General features: G+C 31.5%; 1 protein-coding gene across 1 annotated transcript; it reads right to left on the bottom strand.

Moving 5' to 3' along the window:
* Positions 1–8315: 8315 nt before the first annotated feature.
* Positions 8316–9793, bottom strand: LOC129284384 (MLP-like protein 28). Its single transcript, XM_054919848.1, has 3 exons — positions 9567–9793; positions 8988–9449; positions 8316–8875 (listed from the first exon to the last, which is right to left on the bottom strand). Exons 1-3 carry the CDS (start codon positions 9751–9753, stop codon positions 8610–8612), a joined length of 915 nt encoding a protein of 304 aa, XP_054775823.1. The 5' UTR covers positions 9754–9793; the 3' UTR covers positions 8316–8609.
* Positions 9794–18683: the final 8890 nt, after the last annotated feature.

The raw sequence follows: 18683 nt of genomic DNA on the forward strand, positions 1-18683 counted from the left end.
CTTGGCTGGGTAGTCTTACCATGAAAGATGAGCTTGGGGACCATACATGTGGTTTGGTTTTGTGAAATAGCCTACCAGTTCAGTCGGGAGTATTGGAGGATTGGATGATTAATGATCATGCATTTTATTGTGGTGAATTATATATGGTGTGTTTGTTATGCATGTTTTAAAGCTTGTTTATAACTTAGCATGTTAATAGATATTGTAGATTATTTTAGTTACTGAGATTTTTATCTCACCCTGTGGTTATTATTATTTTATAAGTTCTACAGCTGAGTTTGAGTAGGAAAAGGAATCGGACAAGGATTAGGAAATTATCTACATTACAAATAGTAATGCCCGATTATATTTGAGTGATGTACATAAACTTAGTAATATGATATTATATGTTTTCAATTAGGAATGCATATCATTTTGATTGATTGTACTTGTATTATACTGTAATATTTTGTATTTTAGCCTAATATTTTATATGATGTGAATATGTAGTGTTTTTTTAGTGATAGGCTAAAATACTAATACAAGTGTAAGAAATGTTTTATATATGCGATGATAATGTATATGTGGTATATTACGTGACAATAGATGCCAAATGGTGTATATGGTAGTGATTTTGTGTTTTGACTATATTGGGTGAAATTGGTATTAAGTGGCCAAATTTCATGTTTGGCATGTTTTTATGTATTTAAATGCTCAATCAGGTGTATTTTGGTCCATTGGACCTGGTTTAAGTATCAAAATGGGTTAAGGGTATAAGTTTTGAGTTTTGGTACTTGGATGCTTGAAAATCATTTTAAAAATTGACTTTTGCATCCGAGTGTCTAAAATTCTTATACAATGTTAAATCATAACAAAACTTATATCATTCGTTAGCTTATTAAATAAGCTTCGTGTGGGAGCTTGAATCACTCCAATCAGATATTGGATGCGAAAATGGAGCGCGTTCGAAGTTTGTTTTGAAAAGCTATCATGACAACATTTTTGCTATCATGATAGGGACACGTGTGCCGTAGTGCATTGCACACAAGTAGTGGCACATTGTATAGCAGTCAAATTTGCCTCTTTGTGCCACATGTTACAGCACATATGCCATAGTACTCAAAAATGACATTTTTGGCCCTGTTTTCAAGTGTTTTGCTTCCCAAAACTTTTCTATGCTTCCCATATCTTTATAAATCATTAAGTTTGAGCTTAAACTACTTATTTGAAAGGTTTTTATGGAATCCTAACTATTTCAAAAAAATTTCTAAAAGATTATTAGTTTTAACCTTTCTATATTTAATGTGAGCTTAAGAGTAATCATTGCTCTTAATTATCATTATTGTTGTGATTTTATGGTGGATGTTAGTAATGTCAAGGTAGACATTAAATGTGGCCCTTTTTATGGCAGTAAAAACACTCATCAAATGAGTTGCTTTCTCGACCTCTTCCAAATCATTCGTGACATCTGGTAGTTGTAGAAGTAGATTAATTAGATGATTGATACAAAGAAGATGGAATGAGTGTTATGCTTCCTATTGTGAAATCATAAAGTATTCTTGATTGACAAGGGTAGAGGGTTCATGAGTAGAATCTAGCTTCTTGTGGATTGGTAAGAGTCATTAAGATCCATGAGAAGCTGAAAGAGCTTTTATTTCTGAATGCTCTTTGCATATTCAATCAAATATGGACATTTACAAGTAGGCAGGGGAACAATTATAGAATATTCTTCCCATAATTCTTTTAGCTTTGTGAAGTAACTTGAAACGATTGTACCTCCTTTAATGAGTGTATTGATAAATCGATAAAGGCTGTATACTTTGGTTCCATCGGTCACGTGAAATTACTCGCGAAGATCATTCTAAACATCTTGAGCATTATTAGAGAAGGTTATACTGGCTACAATCTATTTAAAGACTAAATTAATTAGCCAAGACAGGATGATTGCATTACACCAATCCCATTGACTTCAAAATAGCTCATTATGCGATTCTTCCTTACAAGATCTATCTATTAAGCCAATCATGTTCTTTTCTTTAAGAGTCATTCTAATAGCATGACTCTAAATGGTGTAGTTAGTGCTACTGATGAGCAACTGAGCAACTAAGGTTGAGGCTTGGGTGTTGGAAGGGTGAAAATAAAGAGGGTTGTTCATGTCGATTACGGAAGTGAAGAATCATGTAGCTTCAGCTTCTATCATGATGAATCTTAAAAAAAAATGAGATGATGATCGATAATTTGGTGGAGAGTTGTGGTTAATGATGTAACATCTCAGTTTTTAATTCCCTAATTTACTAAGATTAATTAGGATAATTAAGCAAGTTGACGTGGTGTGTGATCAGAGGAGAATAATAAGTGTTTTTAGTTAGAATTTCAGGTACAATTTAGGTCCAAAGAGAAATTAGGTCACTTAGAGACCAAAAAGTGGAGAAAAACTAGCTAAAAAGCCTCTATGCCACATGCCATGGCGCATGCGTGGTGCACAGCAGTGCATAAGGCCACAAAATGAGAGTTGCCTTCTCTATACCATATATTGTGGTGTGTGAAGATAGGCGTCGCAACACACAGCATGAATTCTATAGAAATATGTCACAAACTGATACAAAAAATAGAAAGGAAAGGAAAGGGAAAGGGAAATGGATGAGCTCATATTTGCTCTACTAAGGCATGATCTAGGGGAGGATTTGATAAGGTTTGAAGCTTTAAATCATCTAAGGTAAGATTTTTAAACCCTTTTTTTCCTTTTTTCTTTCATTTTCTCAAGGATTTGAGTTAAGTTTTGGATGAGGATGATGATTTCAGTCCACATGGGTTATGAGTTTGAACCCATTGACACATATAGAGTTAATGAGATTTGTTTAGAGTATTTAAAGCTAGTATTAATGATTTTGGTGGTTGTTGGATGATGAGTTCCATTAATATCTAAAAATGGATATTAAATCTATCATTATTATGGTTGTTAAGGTACTAATGGCAATGTGGGTATTCATTGAAACTATATGATGTTATAAATAGATAATAAACTCAATGGGTATGCCTAAAGGTAAGCAATGTGGGCATTGGGTAACCTAGAAAGGGAAGACTAGAGTTGAAATGTGTGAGATAGGCAATGTTAATGAAAGTTAACTTAGTAAATTGTAGATTGAACTCTTAGACACCTATTTGGCTTGGGAATTTAAACTTGGAAGCTATAACATTGAGGGACAAACCTTTAACATTTCAAAGGTTTGAGGTAACTGAGGGAACCCTACTTTAAATAGTTATATGTTAATTGTAATGTGGTATTAATTATGTGTTTAATATGTAAATTTTGACTTGTGAATGTGTGCATCATGCAATGAAACTTTATATTTATCAAATCACTTTGATATGTGTTAAATATGTTAAAGAAATTTCAAAATGAGTTTTAAGTTGCAAAAGTGATACTTGAGATAAGTTGCATGTTTATAATGTATTTTAAATAAGTAATAGATAATATATTTGATGAAGATGAGTAATTGTGATTGAAAAAGGGTGCGTTTATGTGATATAAGTGAATTTAAGAAATTGATGCTCACTTGGGTAGCACTTGATCGTGAGCCTAATGTGTTGACTCTAATATTGAGTAAATGAAAATATAGAAATGAGTGAGCATCATTTATGGCATGATTAGTGGGTGGGAGTTCGCCTAGAGATTGGGAGTAGAGAGAAATCCATATGATATTTAGGCTACCTTTCGATGCACGGGGGTATAGCCTTGTCCTACAGTTTATCAAAGGACTGTCCTATAGTTTGTCGAGGGACTAGAACTAAGCTTTCTCCACCAGTTTAATGAGGAGAATAGCTTAGGGTATGAGATACCCTAGAAATTTAAAAGTGAGGGAAGCCATGGTTCGAAAGTGAGTCATGTGATTTTTGGCCAGGTCACACCTCATAATTGGTAAGCTTAGGTAGTCCTGTCACATAAATAGAGCCCTATTTAATGTTATCGCCTATAGTTTCAGTATAAGGAAATAAGGAGGATATAAGGTTAGTTGATCATTTCTTATGTAAGTGTATGACGTGTCATATGTCATTTTTGAGTTGTGGCAAGTCATGTGCTGTAGCAGGTCATGATCACATGTGTGAGTGCCTTATGATTATGTACTTAGCATGTATGAGATGAAACATGGTAACTGGACTAATAAGTGCTTATATGTGTTAAAGCATGTTTGAAGTATTTGGTTTTATATGCATGTATTTGATTTACAATTGATATATGACTACATAGGGTAGGTTTTACCTTAGTTACTAAGTGGCTAGACTTACTCCTCTTCTTTAACACTTTTCAGGCTCTAGCTTTGGTGCAAAAGAGGAGAAGGCTCAAGAGGCTAGAAATTAGTACATTCCTACTGTATACCTCTAGTTTATCTTTATTTTGTGTAATAGAATATGAATGTCAATTATAGGTTACATACTCTCTCACTTGCATTATTTTGTTATTGCAATATATGAGTTGTATTTTGGGCTCTGAGTAATTATGTATGATGTGTGTGTGTGTGTGTTGATAGGGATAAAATACTAGTACAAATGTAGGAATAATGTTTTACACATGTTAAAATGATTTTTAATGCAATGCAATGGTAATTACCTCCCCCTTCTGTTTTTGGTAAAAAGGGGTTGAGGAGTGATTTTATGTTGTACTGATGTTTAAGTGCATATGACATGTTGTACTGATAGTTCTAGGTCCAATGGACATGGTCTAGGTGTTAAGAAATGCTTTTAGCACTCGTTGTAGGTTTTGGACACCTTTTTTGTGTGAAAGTTGTGATAAGTTGTCAAAATATGCTTGAATGTCCAACTTCCTGATGTGAGTTGTTTTAGAGGTAAAACCAATGCCATTAGCTACTTTATGAAAAGAGCTTTCTATATACACCTAAATCACGTCATTCAAATGTCAGATGGAGAACCGGACGCATCGAAAGTTTTCTGATTTTGTTGTCAAATGACAGCAGAATTTGTTGTCATATTTACGTGTAACACACCGCGGTGCAGCATGCACGAGCTGCGATGCATTACCCTATTTCACAGCACATGAGTTGTTTTTTTACTGTTTTTGATATCTTTCACTTCTCAAAGGTGTCTCATACTTCCGTAATTTATTTTTACTCTATTATAATAGATTATCATTGATTTAAACTTATTTTGACTATGAAAAACTTGATATCCCTTGATTTTGAATTAAACCTTAGTAATCGCCAGTATGAATTAATCCTTTGATTACCATGAGTCTTATTAGTTAATGATATTTAATAGAGTAAGATATTACAGATGGTGCAATGACAGATTTTAGGAAGATATAGGCCCGACGGTGAAGAAGATGATGAATCAAGATTGGGAAGCTGTTAGGTTTAGGGTTATAAAAAGGAAATGAATCAGGTTAGTTCACCAACCCGGCTCAGGTACCATGTTGAAAAACAAGCTTGAACTGAATAATTCATTCTAGAAAAATGCCACGTATGGGCTAGATCACATCACCATCTATAATGTTTTATAGAGTAATTCTACTACTCACTCACAAACACAAAGCCAGGCCTTAAATAGCCAACACGAATAAAAAAACAAGAAAAAAGAAATATAAACAAGATCGATGCTAGCACATAGGCCCAGAACAAAACACCAGCACTAAACAGTGACCCAATACAAATTAAATCTTAATAGTTTGCTTTATCCACCACTACAATGATATTAATTATGATATTATGAGGGGAAAAATTGGAAAGATCATTATAATTTTATGTAATCTAAAATAAATAATAAACTTCTATTGATATGTGATTCGATTAAAAATGCCATGTATATATATAGGATCAGAGGGGGTAAATGATAGACTCAAATATAGCAAAAAATTAGTTAAAGGATTAGATAATATGCTCCCTCTAGACTAAAATACAAGGTATTTGTAACTAATCTATTATTCTTAGAAAATATTAGTTAAAACCTTAATTTCTTTAAAAAATTTGCATCTTTTCAATTATATCCTCATCAAATACCCTATATAAGTGCTTTGATCATGATAATTAAAATTTCAATGCATCATTTTTTTTTTAAAAAATGAAGTATGGATATAGTTGGAAAAACAATTATGAAAAAGTTAATCAATACCCTATTATTTTGACTAAACAAAACTTTTAGAAGATGGCTTATATTGTACTTCAAAGGGAGTATATGGAATATACAAGGTCATGTGAAGGAGTTTTGGGGCTTAAGGTAAAATTATTTAAAATGCCTGGTGTATTATTTCCTCCTGTCTCTATTATAGGACACTTTGTGAATGGATTTTTTAGTTTTTAATATAAGGCACATGGAGGATCATTTATTACAATATTTCAAGTTTACCTTTATTGTAAATTTAATTTAATGACTCATTATATATTATATATTTCCCTCCTCCTATTTTTAATGGGGGTAAAGTTAATTTTTTTTATTTTAAGGCATATTAAATGAGTTCGCTGTCATTTTATGACTCTAGTAAAATTATTGAAAGTATCTTATAATAGAGATCGGAGAGAGTATTATTTATCTATCATCATATTACTTTTCTTAATGACTAGTTATATATTCTAAATGAAAATATATAATTAATATTAATATTTAACGGGAAAAATAACAACCAGTATGATATAAATGAACATTTTTTCAGTGCCTTAATTTAGTGTCACACACGGCCCTGTGAATATATCTCGATCACAGTGGTTTAATGAACTTGGTTGAGGACCAAACTGTTAAATAACAAGAATAAAATGGAGAAAGCATATCTATTAATTATAATAAATAGCAATAAACTCATAAAACAACATCATAATAAACCCACCATTTCTTGAAGGCTGATGAGCGAACCCCTAACATATGGGATGAGATGGAAGTAACACAACCTCCTAGCTTCCTCAATACATTGTGATTTATGACTCTTTATATAGGTTGTAGTCTTGTAGACTCATCGACAAACTAGGTCATTAATAACAAATTAATTACCTTGCGATTATTTCAACCTTCCAACACAAAACACATGTAGGGTACAATGAACGAACGACACATCTTAAAACAAATTAAACCATTATTGCTGCATGTTCTCTTGGCTGGATTTTGATCTACTCCCTCTGGTCTTTAATATATATAGATGCTTTTAGGCTTTAACTACTGCTTCATACAAATTGAGAAACGTAGTTGAAAGTAAGTTATATTATTAAAATTGTTAGAAATTGTCATTAGTTTTTAAGATTACATTTTATTTGTTATATCATCTCTCTTTTTACAAGCACAATTAATAAAAGAATTTAAAAAATTAATATTATTGATTTTTTTCAATTTGTCTTATAGGATCATAGAAAACTTTTAGAGTATGTTTTATATTAAGGAACAAATTAAATGCATTGTTATTTATTTTATTATTTTCTACGTCCGTCAATTAGTTGAATGTCTGTGGGATGATGATTTTGGTGAATGTTAAGTTTGTTGATAAGATTTTTCCCCTTGAATAAATCATGCAATTCTTTCAAGGATAAACGCAAGTGGTAGGAAATTCATTGAAAAATAAGTTCCTTAACTAAACATATTTAAACCGACCGATTTAATTGACAAACCTATCTTATGTGTTGGTTGGATATGAGAGCATGTTTATTTATACAATATATATACTCTATACTAATGAATAAAACACAAGCAGACGTGTTAGCAGCAGAAGTAGCTTCCAACACATATAACATAAAAGAGAATTATCCTAACAAAATTTGGTCTAGCTAGTAAAAATTTGACTTGTAACCAATAAATTATGTTTCAAATTTCTCATTGTTGGCTGATGTAAAGATCTTAATAGTGAGCAATCTGTAAGTACCTTTATAAGTATTATTTGAATCTGAAGGTCATGTTAAACTCCTAGTACTAGAACCCAAGTTATATAATTTTTTTTTCAAAGAAAAAATAAAAATTGTAATGAAATATGAGTATACAATATAAAGGAGGAGGAGGAGAGCTAAAGGTATAAATCCATTGCTTAGCTTCCAGAACACAAGTTGGCTGTCATTGAAAACATAATCAGAAATACTTAATGCAGTTTTCTCAATTATATTGTTACTAAATATTATTTAGATGAATTTATTTTCATTCCTTTTCAATATATGCCAAATATAATCTTTTTCATACTTATTTATTTCCATTCCATTTCCATCAAAATTAATTAAATTGTCTCTTTTTAATGAGGAATATGTAACATTTTTCAAATACAGCCAACAGAAGTATAATGTTTGTGGCTAAAATATATCATGATTAGAATCTTCGTCAATGAAATCGTTATAAATAAATGTGCGAATTTGATAAAGTAGAGTTAAAAACTTCATAATCCTTAAGTGAACTTTCATGACACCCAACATAAAACTTACTCATTCAACCATGATCTCAAATCTTACTATATCTTACATAAGAACAGCTGCATGCAACTGATCTCGCAATACATAAGCACCACGAGTATTAATTACAACAACTGAATGAAGCTGTTTTTATTTATATATATGGAGCTCATATATATAACACAGAACAACAGATCAACTCACGATGGACTCTGGGATTTGAAGAATATTCAAATCCCATGACACTGATAGGTTTCAAAGATGGTACTACTGGGCAAGATGAGAGCCCATGTGTTTGGCAACTTGAGCCATCATCTGTGTGAGAGAGTGAGGGTCAGGAACGTGACCTTTCAGCTTTTCATATTCAAGCGTAACGCGCACCACACTCCCTTTATCCTTCGGAATTGCCTGCACCGATTTTTGCATGCTCTTGCAATCCTTCAGAATATCTCCCTCCATCACCCTCATAATCACCAAATTCTTCTCCGCATCTACCACCTCAATCATATCCTTAGCCACACAGTTTTTCCCTTCTGCAGTACACCACAAATTTGTTCTTGTATATCAGTACCATGTTCAAACATATTCTTCCATCAAAAAATGAAACCAGAAATTGCTGTGTGTGTAAACAAGTTAAGTACTTACCAAGGACATAATGCCAGGTAATGATAGAACCGACCTTGCCCAAGCTTCCTTCAAGAATAACATCTCGAATGTTGCCAGGAGAAATATTGGGGATGTGGTGGGGCCTGCTACTGAACAGTTCATGAAACTTGTCTGCAGAAGCATCAATGTGAACATCAATTTCCACCATCCCCAATAACTGTTCTTCATATCCTTGTCCCTGCGTAAGCCCTGCATCAATTTCTCTGGTCATCTCTGCCACAAACTGAGTCAGAGAGAGAGGATCTGGAACTTCCCCGTGCAGCTTCTCATACTCGAGAGTCCAGCGGGCCACACTTCCCTTTGCCTTTGGATTCACTTGAATCGTCGCTTTGAAGCTCTTGTAATGCTGCAGTACATCTCCCTCTATCACCCTGAAAGTGACGAGGTTCTTTGCTGGATCCACCGCTTCAATCACATCCTTCGCCACACACTGCTTCCCATCTGTGTGTAGTCACAAAATTACTCAGTCATTTCATGAATCAGCTTCACACAAACACACATAAACTCACAAAGTTACACAGTCATTTCATATTCCAATATAGTAACAGTTTGACTTACCATGAACGTAGTCCCAGACGATGATGGAGCCAACTTTGCCAAAATCACCTTGATGCTTACTCACGCCCTTGATTTTACTGGGAGTGAAATTGGCGATGTGATGAGGATTGCTGCTGAAGATTTCATGGAACTTGTCAGCAGAAGCATTAAGGTGAACATCTGCTTCAACCTTCCCGACGTGAGACATATTTTGTTGCAAAGTTGCAAACCCTATTTCATGCCTAATGAAGGCTTAAGCCACAGCCCTTTATATAGGAAATTTGAGGTGGTTTGAAGGGTCCGTATGTAATAAAAAATAGTAAATATGTAGTCCCCCTGGCCCGATTCACAATTACCCCCACTTTCTTACACGAGTCCGTCCCCGAGCTTTATTCACTACTAAACACCACGAAAAATGGGTACTATCACGAGAGTTTTGGTTTAACAGGTAAAAGTTAATATTAGCTTAATTAGAGGTCATGAGTTTGAGTTTTAAACATAGATCAACATTGATTATAGAGCTTTTACATGAATGGATCCATTCTAGTTATCCAAGTAAGTGTAGACCAAGCTAAAATCCCCTTAAGTCAGTGTGAAGAAGGCCATACATACTACCAATTAAAATAGGTTGAAAGGACAAAAATATCCTGAAATCTCTTTTTTTAAAATAAAAAAAAGTGCCTGGTATTTTAAATTTTTTAAGAGCAATTTTTCCCTCTTATTAATGTTGACTGTTAGCTAATCATGCATTAGACTTTATCTACCATCTGGTGGTCACGTGACAGTCTTTAAGAAATTAAAAAAAAAAAAAAACTACGCGTGGCCATGAAATTCCAGTGAGGCAAAAAAACAGAACTAGTGCCCTTGAACACGGATGAAATTTTACATTTCGCCCGCGAAATTTCTCATTTTCAACTCCATCCACCACCTTTGTTTTCTCACTTCTTGGGCATCAAAAGCCACTCTCTGATTTCTCTCGCGAATGAGTTCTGTCTCTGTACATCAAGAAAAATTATTTGCCTACGAATTTAAAACAGCAAAAGGATAAATTTTTCATCGTTCCCGAACTCCATTCTCTTGTCTCCTCCCATATTTACGAATCGAACTTCCTCATCCCAACACGCTCGCTTCACTGAAGTGTTCGCAAATCCATGAGCTGCCTCTTCTCTAATCCCGCCATGTAACTCCTCACCTCCGTCTTTATCATCTTCTGCATCATAGCCAGCAACTCTGCATTGAAACTGAATGGCACACCTCCATTAGGGTTCGCCGTCGATGAGCCCGTGTCACCGCTCCTCCAATCGCATAGGCCTAAATGAACATGTTGACTCCAAAGCACGATTCAAGATTTCTGAATAGTCCACCCCAGGAGGTGATAGGGATAATGAAGTAGCAAGTTCCTTTGATGACGACATCATTTCTACGGGAGGTATAACTATGCCGGTTCTCGCCATAGGTCCGTAAACATAGGAAGAAGAAGCTAACAGCACACTAGAATCGCTAACGTCGGATCCAGACCGGCTACTCGGCGTCTGCTAGTTTTTTTTTTTTTTTTTAATGGCCAAGTGTAGTTCTGATTTTTTTTTTTTTGAATGGCATGTGATTGCAGATAAAATCAACTTAACGGTTAATATTGATAGCAGGATAAAAAAATTTTTCTTTTTAAAAATTTCAAGGCAAAATTTTTTTCAAAAAAAAACTTAAAATATCATACATTTTTGGAAAAGAAAAAACATTCAAGACATTTTTACTTTTTAACCTTATAAAACTATACTCTGACTAGTCTTAATTGCATGGGCTAGTTGAGGAGTTTGTTTTGGTGATAGATACAATATCTCAAGTTTCTTTATCCCTCTATTTTTTTTTGTAAATAATCCCTCTTGATTCTGCGTATTAAATAATTTACTTTGTTGAAATTCGTAGTTGAAGCGTGTTCTTACATAATTCATTTTAGCTATGTTTTTTAACATTGCAAGTACGAGAATTAATTTAGTTTTTCATGACAATAATTAATATTGCAAGTACGAGAATTAAACGTGTTCTTACAACATATGTGCAGCTTAGGTTTAATTTAGTTTTTCATGACAATAATTCAGATCACAACAAAGTAAAAAAAAAAAAAAAAGAACTACACGTGGCCGTGAAATTCCAGTGTGCCGAAAAAACAGAACAAGAGCCCTTGAACATGGATGAAATTTTATATTTCGCCCATGAAATTTCTCATTTTCAACTCCATCCACGCTTCGTTTTCTCACTTCTTGCTCACCCTAACACGCTCGCTTAACTGTAGCCTTCACAAATCCATGAGCTGGCTCTTCTCTAATCCTGCCATATAACTCCTCACCTTCGTCTTTATCATCTCCTGCATCACAGCCATCAACTCTGCATTGAAGTTGAATGGCGCGCCTCCATTAGGGTTCGGCATCACTGCTCCTCCAATCGCATAGCCTTAATGAAAATGTTGACTCCGAAGCGCGACTCGAGACTTCGAAAGAGTCCACCCCATGAGGTGACGGGAATAATGAGGTAGAAAGTTAGTTCGATGACGACATCATTTCCACGGAGGTAGAGCTCCGCCAGTTCTCGCCACAGGTCGTTAAACATAGGAAGAAGAAGCTACCGGCACATTGTAATCGCTAACGTTGGATCCGGACGGGCTACTCGGCGGCTGCTGGATTTTACTTTTTAATGGCCAAGTGCAGTTCTCATTTTTTTAAATTTATTTTATTTTTAAAAATTTCAGGATAAAATTGTTTCAAAATAATTTAAAATGCCAAATGCTTCATAAAAAAATTCTAGGACATTTTTATTTTTTAACTCTATAAAAAGATTCAGAGTCAGTGATTGCACTGAGTAAAAATTGAGTATTTGTATCATTTAAATCTTTAAAATCTAGATCAATGATTTTAAATTTATAATCTATTTAAGATTAATGAATAAGTAAGTTTATTTAAATTATTAATATGTATTTTGATGGCTCAAACAATAAAAGCACTCAATTTTTATAATTATCGAATCCAAATCCTTAATTGCATGAGCTAGTCCGGGAGTTTGTTTTGGTGATAGATACGATAGCTGAACGTTCTTTATCCCTCTATTTTTTTGTAAATAATCCCTGCAAATACCGTATTTTATCCGAACCCTAATAAATAAGGCAACATCTATAATAAAATAAAAAAAGAGAAAATAATAAGAATGAAAATAAAAAATATTTTATAACAAATAATAAATAAATAAATAAATTAAAAGGTATTAGACATGAAGATAATGAAAAAAATATAATAAAGCTAGATCACAGTATAATATAAAAATTTGAATATAATAATCAAAATATAATATTATGATTTGAAGATTTCAAGATAATATAATAATATATTATGATTTGAAGATCTCAAGATAATATAACCTAATATTTAATATTAAGATTTGAATATTTCAAAATAATACAATGATCAGGATAAAATAAAAGGTAGGATAACAATTAATCTTCAAATAATAATAAAAAAATAATATAAAAAATAATGATATAGAAAATGATAAAATTGAGATTATAGAAAAAATCTAAGTATAAGAGCCTATATAAAAAAAAATAAAGGTAGAGCAAAAGAACAATTAGAGCGACTCAAGGAAGGAAGGGAAGAGAAGACAACAGATGTCCTAGTTGATTGAGTTTCATAGAGGTAAGTCCACCTTCTTTTAAGCCATAGATATGCTTGTACATTAGTAGAAGATTTCAAAAAGTTAGATCTTAAAGCTTTAAGTCTTAAATCATTTAATGGTTATTATTATAAAAAATATTAACCTACACACATTGCTTTCCATCTCTTCTTGAATAATCCTCCAATGTTCATCTCATATTTTTGTCTTCATACGTGGTACCATGTGCGTTGGAGGAAATCATTATTTGCCCTTGAGAAAATCACTTAATTGGCCCTAAGTTTTGATGTGTACAATAATAGCTTAATATATTGTTCAACGTCTCATTTTATAGTTAACATTTTGCTTGTGCCACTGTGATATGCACGTGTACTAATTAAATAGCTTGAAAATTTTTGGTATCATATGTTACTTTGAGCGAATTGAATTTAGGAATAAATTATCAATATGTGCATTTATAAAGTATTTTATATTCTTTTGATCATGTGAGACTTTCAAAATTCTCACAAATTTATATCCTTTTAATTGCTTGAGACTTTTAAAGCCCTTACAAATTTATAAGTTAATTAATTTATTATCTTATATAGCGATAAATTATCACATTTACATAGTTTTAAAATCATCAATTGTGTGAGACTTTCAAAGTTCTCACAGATTTATAAATCAAATAACTTACCCTACATAGTGATAAATTATTGGCAATACATATTTTAGAATATTTTATCCTTAGATAAAAATAAAAGTTTTTCTGAAAATAAATAAATAAAATAAAATAAAATATTTTTTGAAAGGTGAATGTATGAAACTTTCATAAATATTATTAAAATATTTTCCCAAATTGTTTCTCAGAATTTTTTCACAAATAAAAAAATAAAATATTTTCTTAAATAAAAATTACAAACCAACATTAAAATTACTTTATAAAAAATTAATAATTAATATTTTTTTAAAAAAATTCCAACCAAGAGACAAGCATTTTTATCCTGAACTACATTGATTTTAATCCTCAAAAGGGTACATGGATTCTAGAATTTTATCTTAGGTCAAGTCTAACTTATAAATAAATAAAATTTTTCCTTTTTAATTTTCTTACTTTTTTGTCTGATTTTTTATTAAGGATAATTAATATATTTTGTTAAAGCCATTTAAATTTATATAGTCAACTTAAGATAATCATTCACATGAATGAGTATTGTGAGATGCCTAACATGTTTCCCTCACACAGTCGACTCCCTTACCCCTTTCTCTATGCGTAGACGACATGTTAAAAAGGTTTTTAAAATTATATTTTAAAATTTTAGTGGCAACTCCTAAATATTTATTTTTTATTTGATTTTTCTTCTTGAAAAATTCTGGATCGGGCGTGACAATCCCTCTTGATTCTACATACTAAATAATTTACTTTGTTGAAATTCGCTGTTGAAGCGCGTTCTTGCAAAATTCGTTTTTGCTATGTATCTTTAATATTGCAAATACGAGAATTAATTATAAATTTAATTTCATAATTTCAATTAAAAACTCAGTCCGCTGAATTGTTTTTTCTCTTTTTTGAAGTGACTTATTGTCATACATAGACATGACAGCTATTATGTGGAACCTCACCTTCATAATTATAAATATTGACTGTGATATTTCTACCCAACATGTTTTTGAAATATCATGTCTTTAATAGATCAAGAAACTTTTATAAAAGGTTATGTAAAAAATTATAGTTACTAAGATTATGTTATTATCTTTTTAATTTCTAAAGACACCTTTATTAGAAGATTATAAAATTAAAAGATGTTACTTGATAAAAGAAAATATTATTTCAAAAAAATTCTACACATTAAAGGGAAGTTACCTTTTTTTTTTGGGTTCAATATGAAAAATAGACCCAGCTAGGGTCTAATATTACAAATGTGAATCTGACCGATGCTAGAGTGTCATCATCCAGGAGCTTCCTCAAATCATCCAATGAATTATCCAAGTGATGCACTTGAGATTAATGGTTCTAAATTATTAAAGTTTAGACTAAAAATTTTAAATTTATAATTCATTTAAAATTAATAAATAAGTGAGTTTATTTAAATTATTAATATAAATTTCAATGACTCAAGCAATACAAGGCGCTCAACGTCTAGTCACCAAATTCAAAGCCTTAATTGCATGAGCTAGTTGAGGAGTTTGTTTTGGTGATAGGTATGATATTTCAAGTTTCTTTATCCCTCTGTTTTTTTTTTTTGTAAATAATATCCCTCTTGATTCTACGTACTAAATAATTTAGTTTGTTGAAATTCGCAGTTGAAGCGCGTTCTTACATAATTCATTTTAGCTGTGTATTTTTAATATTGCAAGTACGAGAATTAATTATAAAATTTAATTTAATAATTTCAATTAAAAACTCAGTCCGCTGGATTTCCCTTTTGTTTGTTTTTTCTCCTTTTTGAAGTGAATTATTGTCATACATAGACATAACAGCTATTATGTGGAGCCTCCACCTTCATAATCACTCCCTTATCTTCATCAGCCCCTGTCCCTTGGTCCCAACGTGCAAGGACGACCATGTTATTTATAATTTATAAATATTATGATTTTATAAAAATATGTCGAATATTGAATTATAAATATTGACATTGATATCTCAACCCAACATGTTTTTGAAATATCATGTCCTTAATAGATTAAGGAACTTTTTATAAAGGGTTACGTAGGTAGAAAGTTCTAGTTACTAAAGATATGTTGTCTCTCTAATTTTTAAAGGCAACTTTATTAGAAGATTATAAAATTAAAATATGCTACTTGGTAGGAGGAAATATTATTTCAAAAAAATTCTACATATTAAAGGGATGCTACTTTTTTTTGGTTCAACAAGGAGAATAGACCCAGCTGGGGTCTAATATTACAAATGTGAATCTGACCGATGCCTAGAGTGTCATCATTCAGGAGCTTCCTCAAATCATCCGATGGATTATCCAAGTGATGCACACCAAAATTCATGGAAATAGCAAAAGAAGCTAAGAAATCAGTATATTTATTTCCTTCTCGATATATGTGACCAATCTCAACTTACCACTTCCTTTGTAACAGAAAATGGATCTGCCTAATCAAAAAGTTATTCACACTCACAGAAGTGGTTTGTTGTGATAACAGAGTCACAGCTAACATACAGTTAACATCTTTCTAAAACCATGTTCCCAAGCCGTATTCAATCCATCAACTATAAGGGAGTACACATACTTCAATATTGAGACAGCAACCACAAAGCCAAGATTCATTAGGACACCATAATGAGCACCCCGCTCCTGCTCGCCCATTGATGCCTTTCACAACACCATCACAAGCATCCTAGTTTCATGCATGAAAAATTATTATAAATAATGCTTGATTAATATTAATTATTAAACTATGTTAGTTCATGAACTTACATAGTTATGACTTTTAAGTAAAAGACTTTTATTACTATAAGGTATATGTACCACTTCAAGGCATATATCACTTCATTATTTATAAATGCCTTTTACTTTCACTCATGCACTTATAACATCTAACTATTGGAACTCTTTGTTTTTAATTTGTTTATGAGTGCACCAAAGATCAAATCAAATTTTTACTTTGTAAAGTTATTATTGCCTTGGCGTGGGTCTTGGGAGTAAAAACTAAACCATACTTAAGAGTTTTTGACCAAAAAAAAAACCCATACTTAATAGTTTTCGTTGTGTCTTGAAAAAATTTGTCATCAACCCAATTTGCATCAAGAGATTGAAATAGATGGAAGCAAATTAAATTTAAAGGAAAAGTGCTACTCGCGCCTTGAAAACATTGTTGAGAAGTCAAGTGTGAGGTGACTTGACTTGGCTTGGCATGAAAAAAAGTCTCATATCAGATAGAATTGAATTAGAAAAGAGGTATATAAGTGAAAAGGGCCTATAAAATTAACTCTTTAAGGTTTTGGGTTAAAATGTGATATTATACTCACTTATATATATTCTCTTGAAATTGGTGGGTGGCTCAGCTAAGAAAGCAAAAAGCCTTGATAAATTCACACTTAAGAAGAAAATTGTTGGAAAGTCCAAGTGTTCATTTACTATAGTTAGAGAAAAGGAATATAAGTAGAAAGAATTCATAAACTCAACGTTTTAAGGAATTGAGTTAAGATGTAATGTGATATTCACTTATATGTGTTTTTTTGAAATCGATGGATGGCCTAGCTATGTTCTCTTCTATTCCAAAATGTTTCTATGCCCAACAAACATCATATACAACTTTCTTCTTCATCACTTCTTTTTTGAGAAAGTTGACATATGAGTGGCTTAGGTTTAATTTAGTTTCTCATGACAATAATTCAGGTCACAACAAAGTATAAAATAACAGCGCAGAGTTATATAGGGTCAGACTTTAGATTTTTGATACTTGGATTAGCTGAACACAGTAGCTACTAAAGAAATTCAATTGACAAATAATTGGGTAACAAAAAACCCCACACACACACACACACAAATAATTCAGATTTTCTTCATCCCTCTCAATTTCATTTTCATATTCTCCGGCTTGCTGAAAAGTACTACTTGAATGGGACCTAGCTAGTAGCTAGCTATGATATTACTCTTAAATTTAATAGTGAGATCAAGCTAATTAATTGGTCCACGAAATAAATGTCTGATAATACTTGCCTTTTCCTGATACCCACTCACTTCTGATATTGGAGATAAACTTATTGCAAAAGCTATCTACGATTACCCCTCAATTTTTTTTTATCAACCTTGTTAAATTTGTGGATTACTCTTTTTGATGATATGTAAACGTTACCTATAACATATTTTGTTGCAATTAAGAAAATTTTATAACTCATCAACTTTATTTAAAAATTTAAGGAAAAATTAATCATTTTGTCCTCGTAGTTTTGTCTCAATTGTAACTTAATCTCTTAATTTTAATTTGTAGTTTAGTCTTTGAAGTTTTAATTTAGTTATAATTCAGTTATTAAACTTTAACTCTTACAACTCAGTTCTTATATTTTTAATCACTTAAATATTAGTCCCTAAATCTTAAAAAATAAAATTCTAAATATTAAATTATGTTAAAATTTATTATTAATATTTTAAATTACTAAATCCTTTTAATTTTTATAAATATTAAAATTTTTAAATATTTTTAATCTTTATAATTTTATTTTTTAAAATATAAAGACAAATATTTAAATGGCTAAAACTATAAGGACTAAGTTGAAAAAGATAAAATTTAAGGATTGAGTTATAATGAGTTAAAATTTAAAAACTAAATTATAACTAAATCAAAGCTGTAAGGATCAAATAATTATTTTTTAAAATTTAATAATTTTAATTTTATTTCCATTAAATATATATATATATATATATAATTTAATAATGTAAAATTTTAACATTTATTGAAGGATAAAAGGTAAAATTTTAATATAAAATAATAACATGAGTTATAAATATGATAAAAGAATTATCTCTTATGCTAGAAGGAATATTGTGT

The sequence above is a fragment of the Prosopis cineraria genome, unplaced genomic scaffold (genome assembly GCF_029017545.1).
Source record: "Prosopis cineraria cultivar Desert tree isolate PC_DT_omini unplaced genomic scaffold, ASM2901754v1 PC10, whole genome shotgun sequence".
Taxonomy (NCBI): Eukaryota; Viridiplantae; Streptophyta; class Magnoliopsida; order Fabales; family Fabaceae; genus Prosopis; species Prosopis cineraria.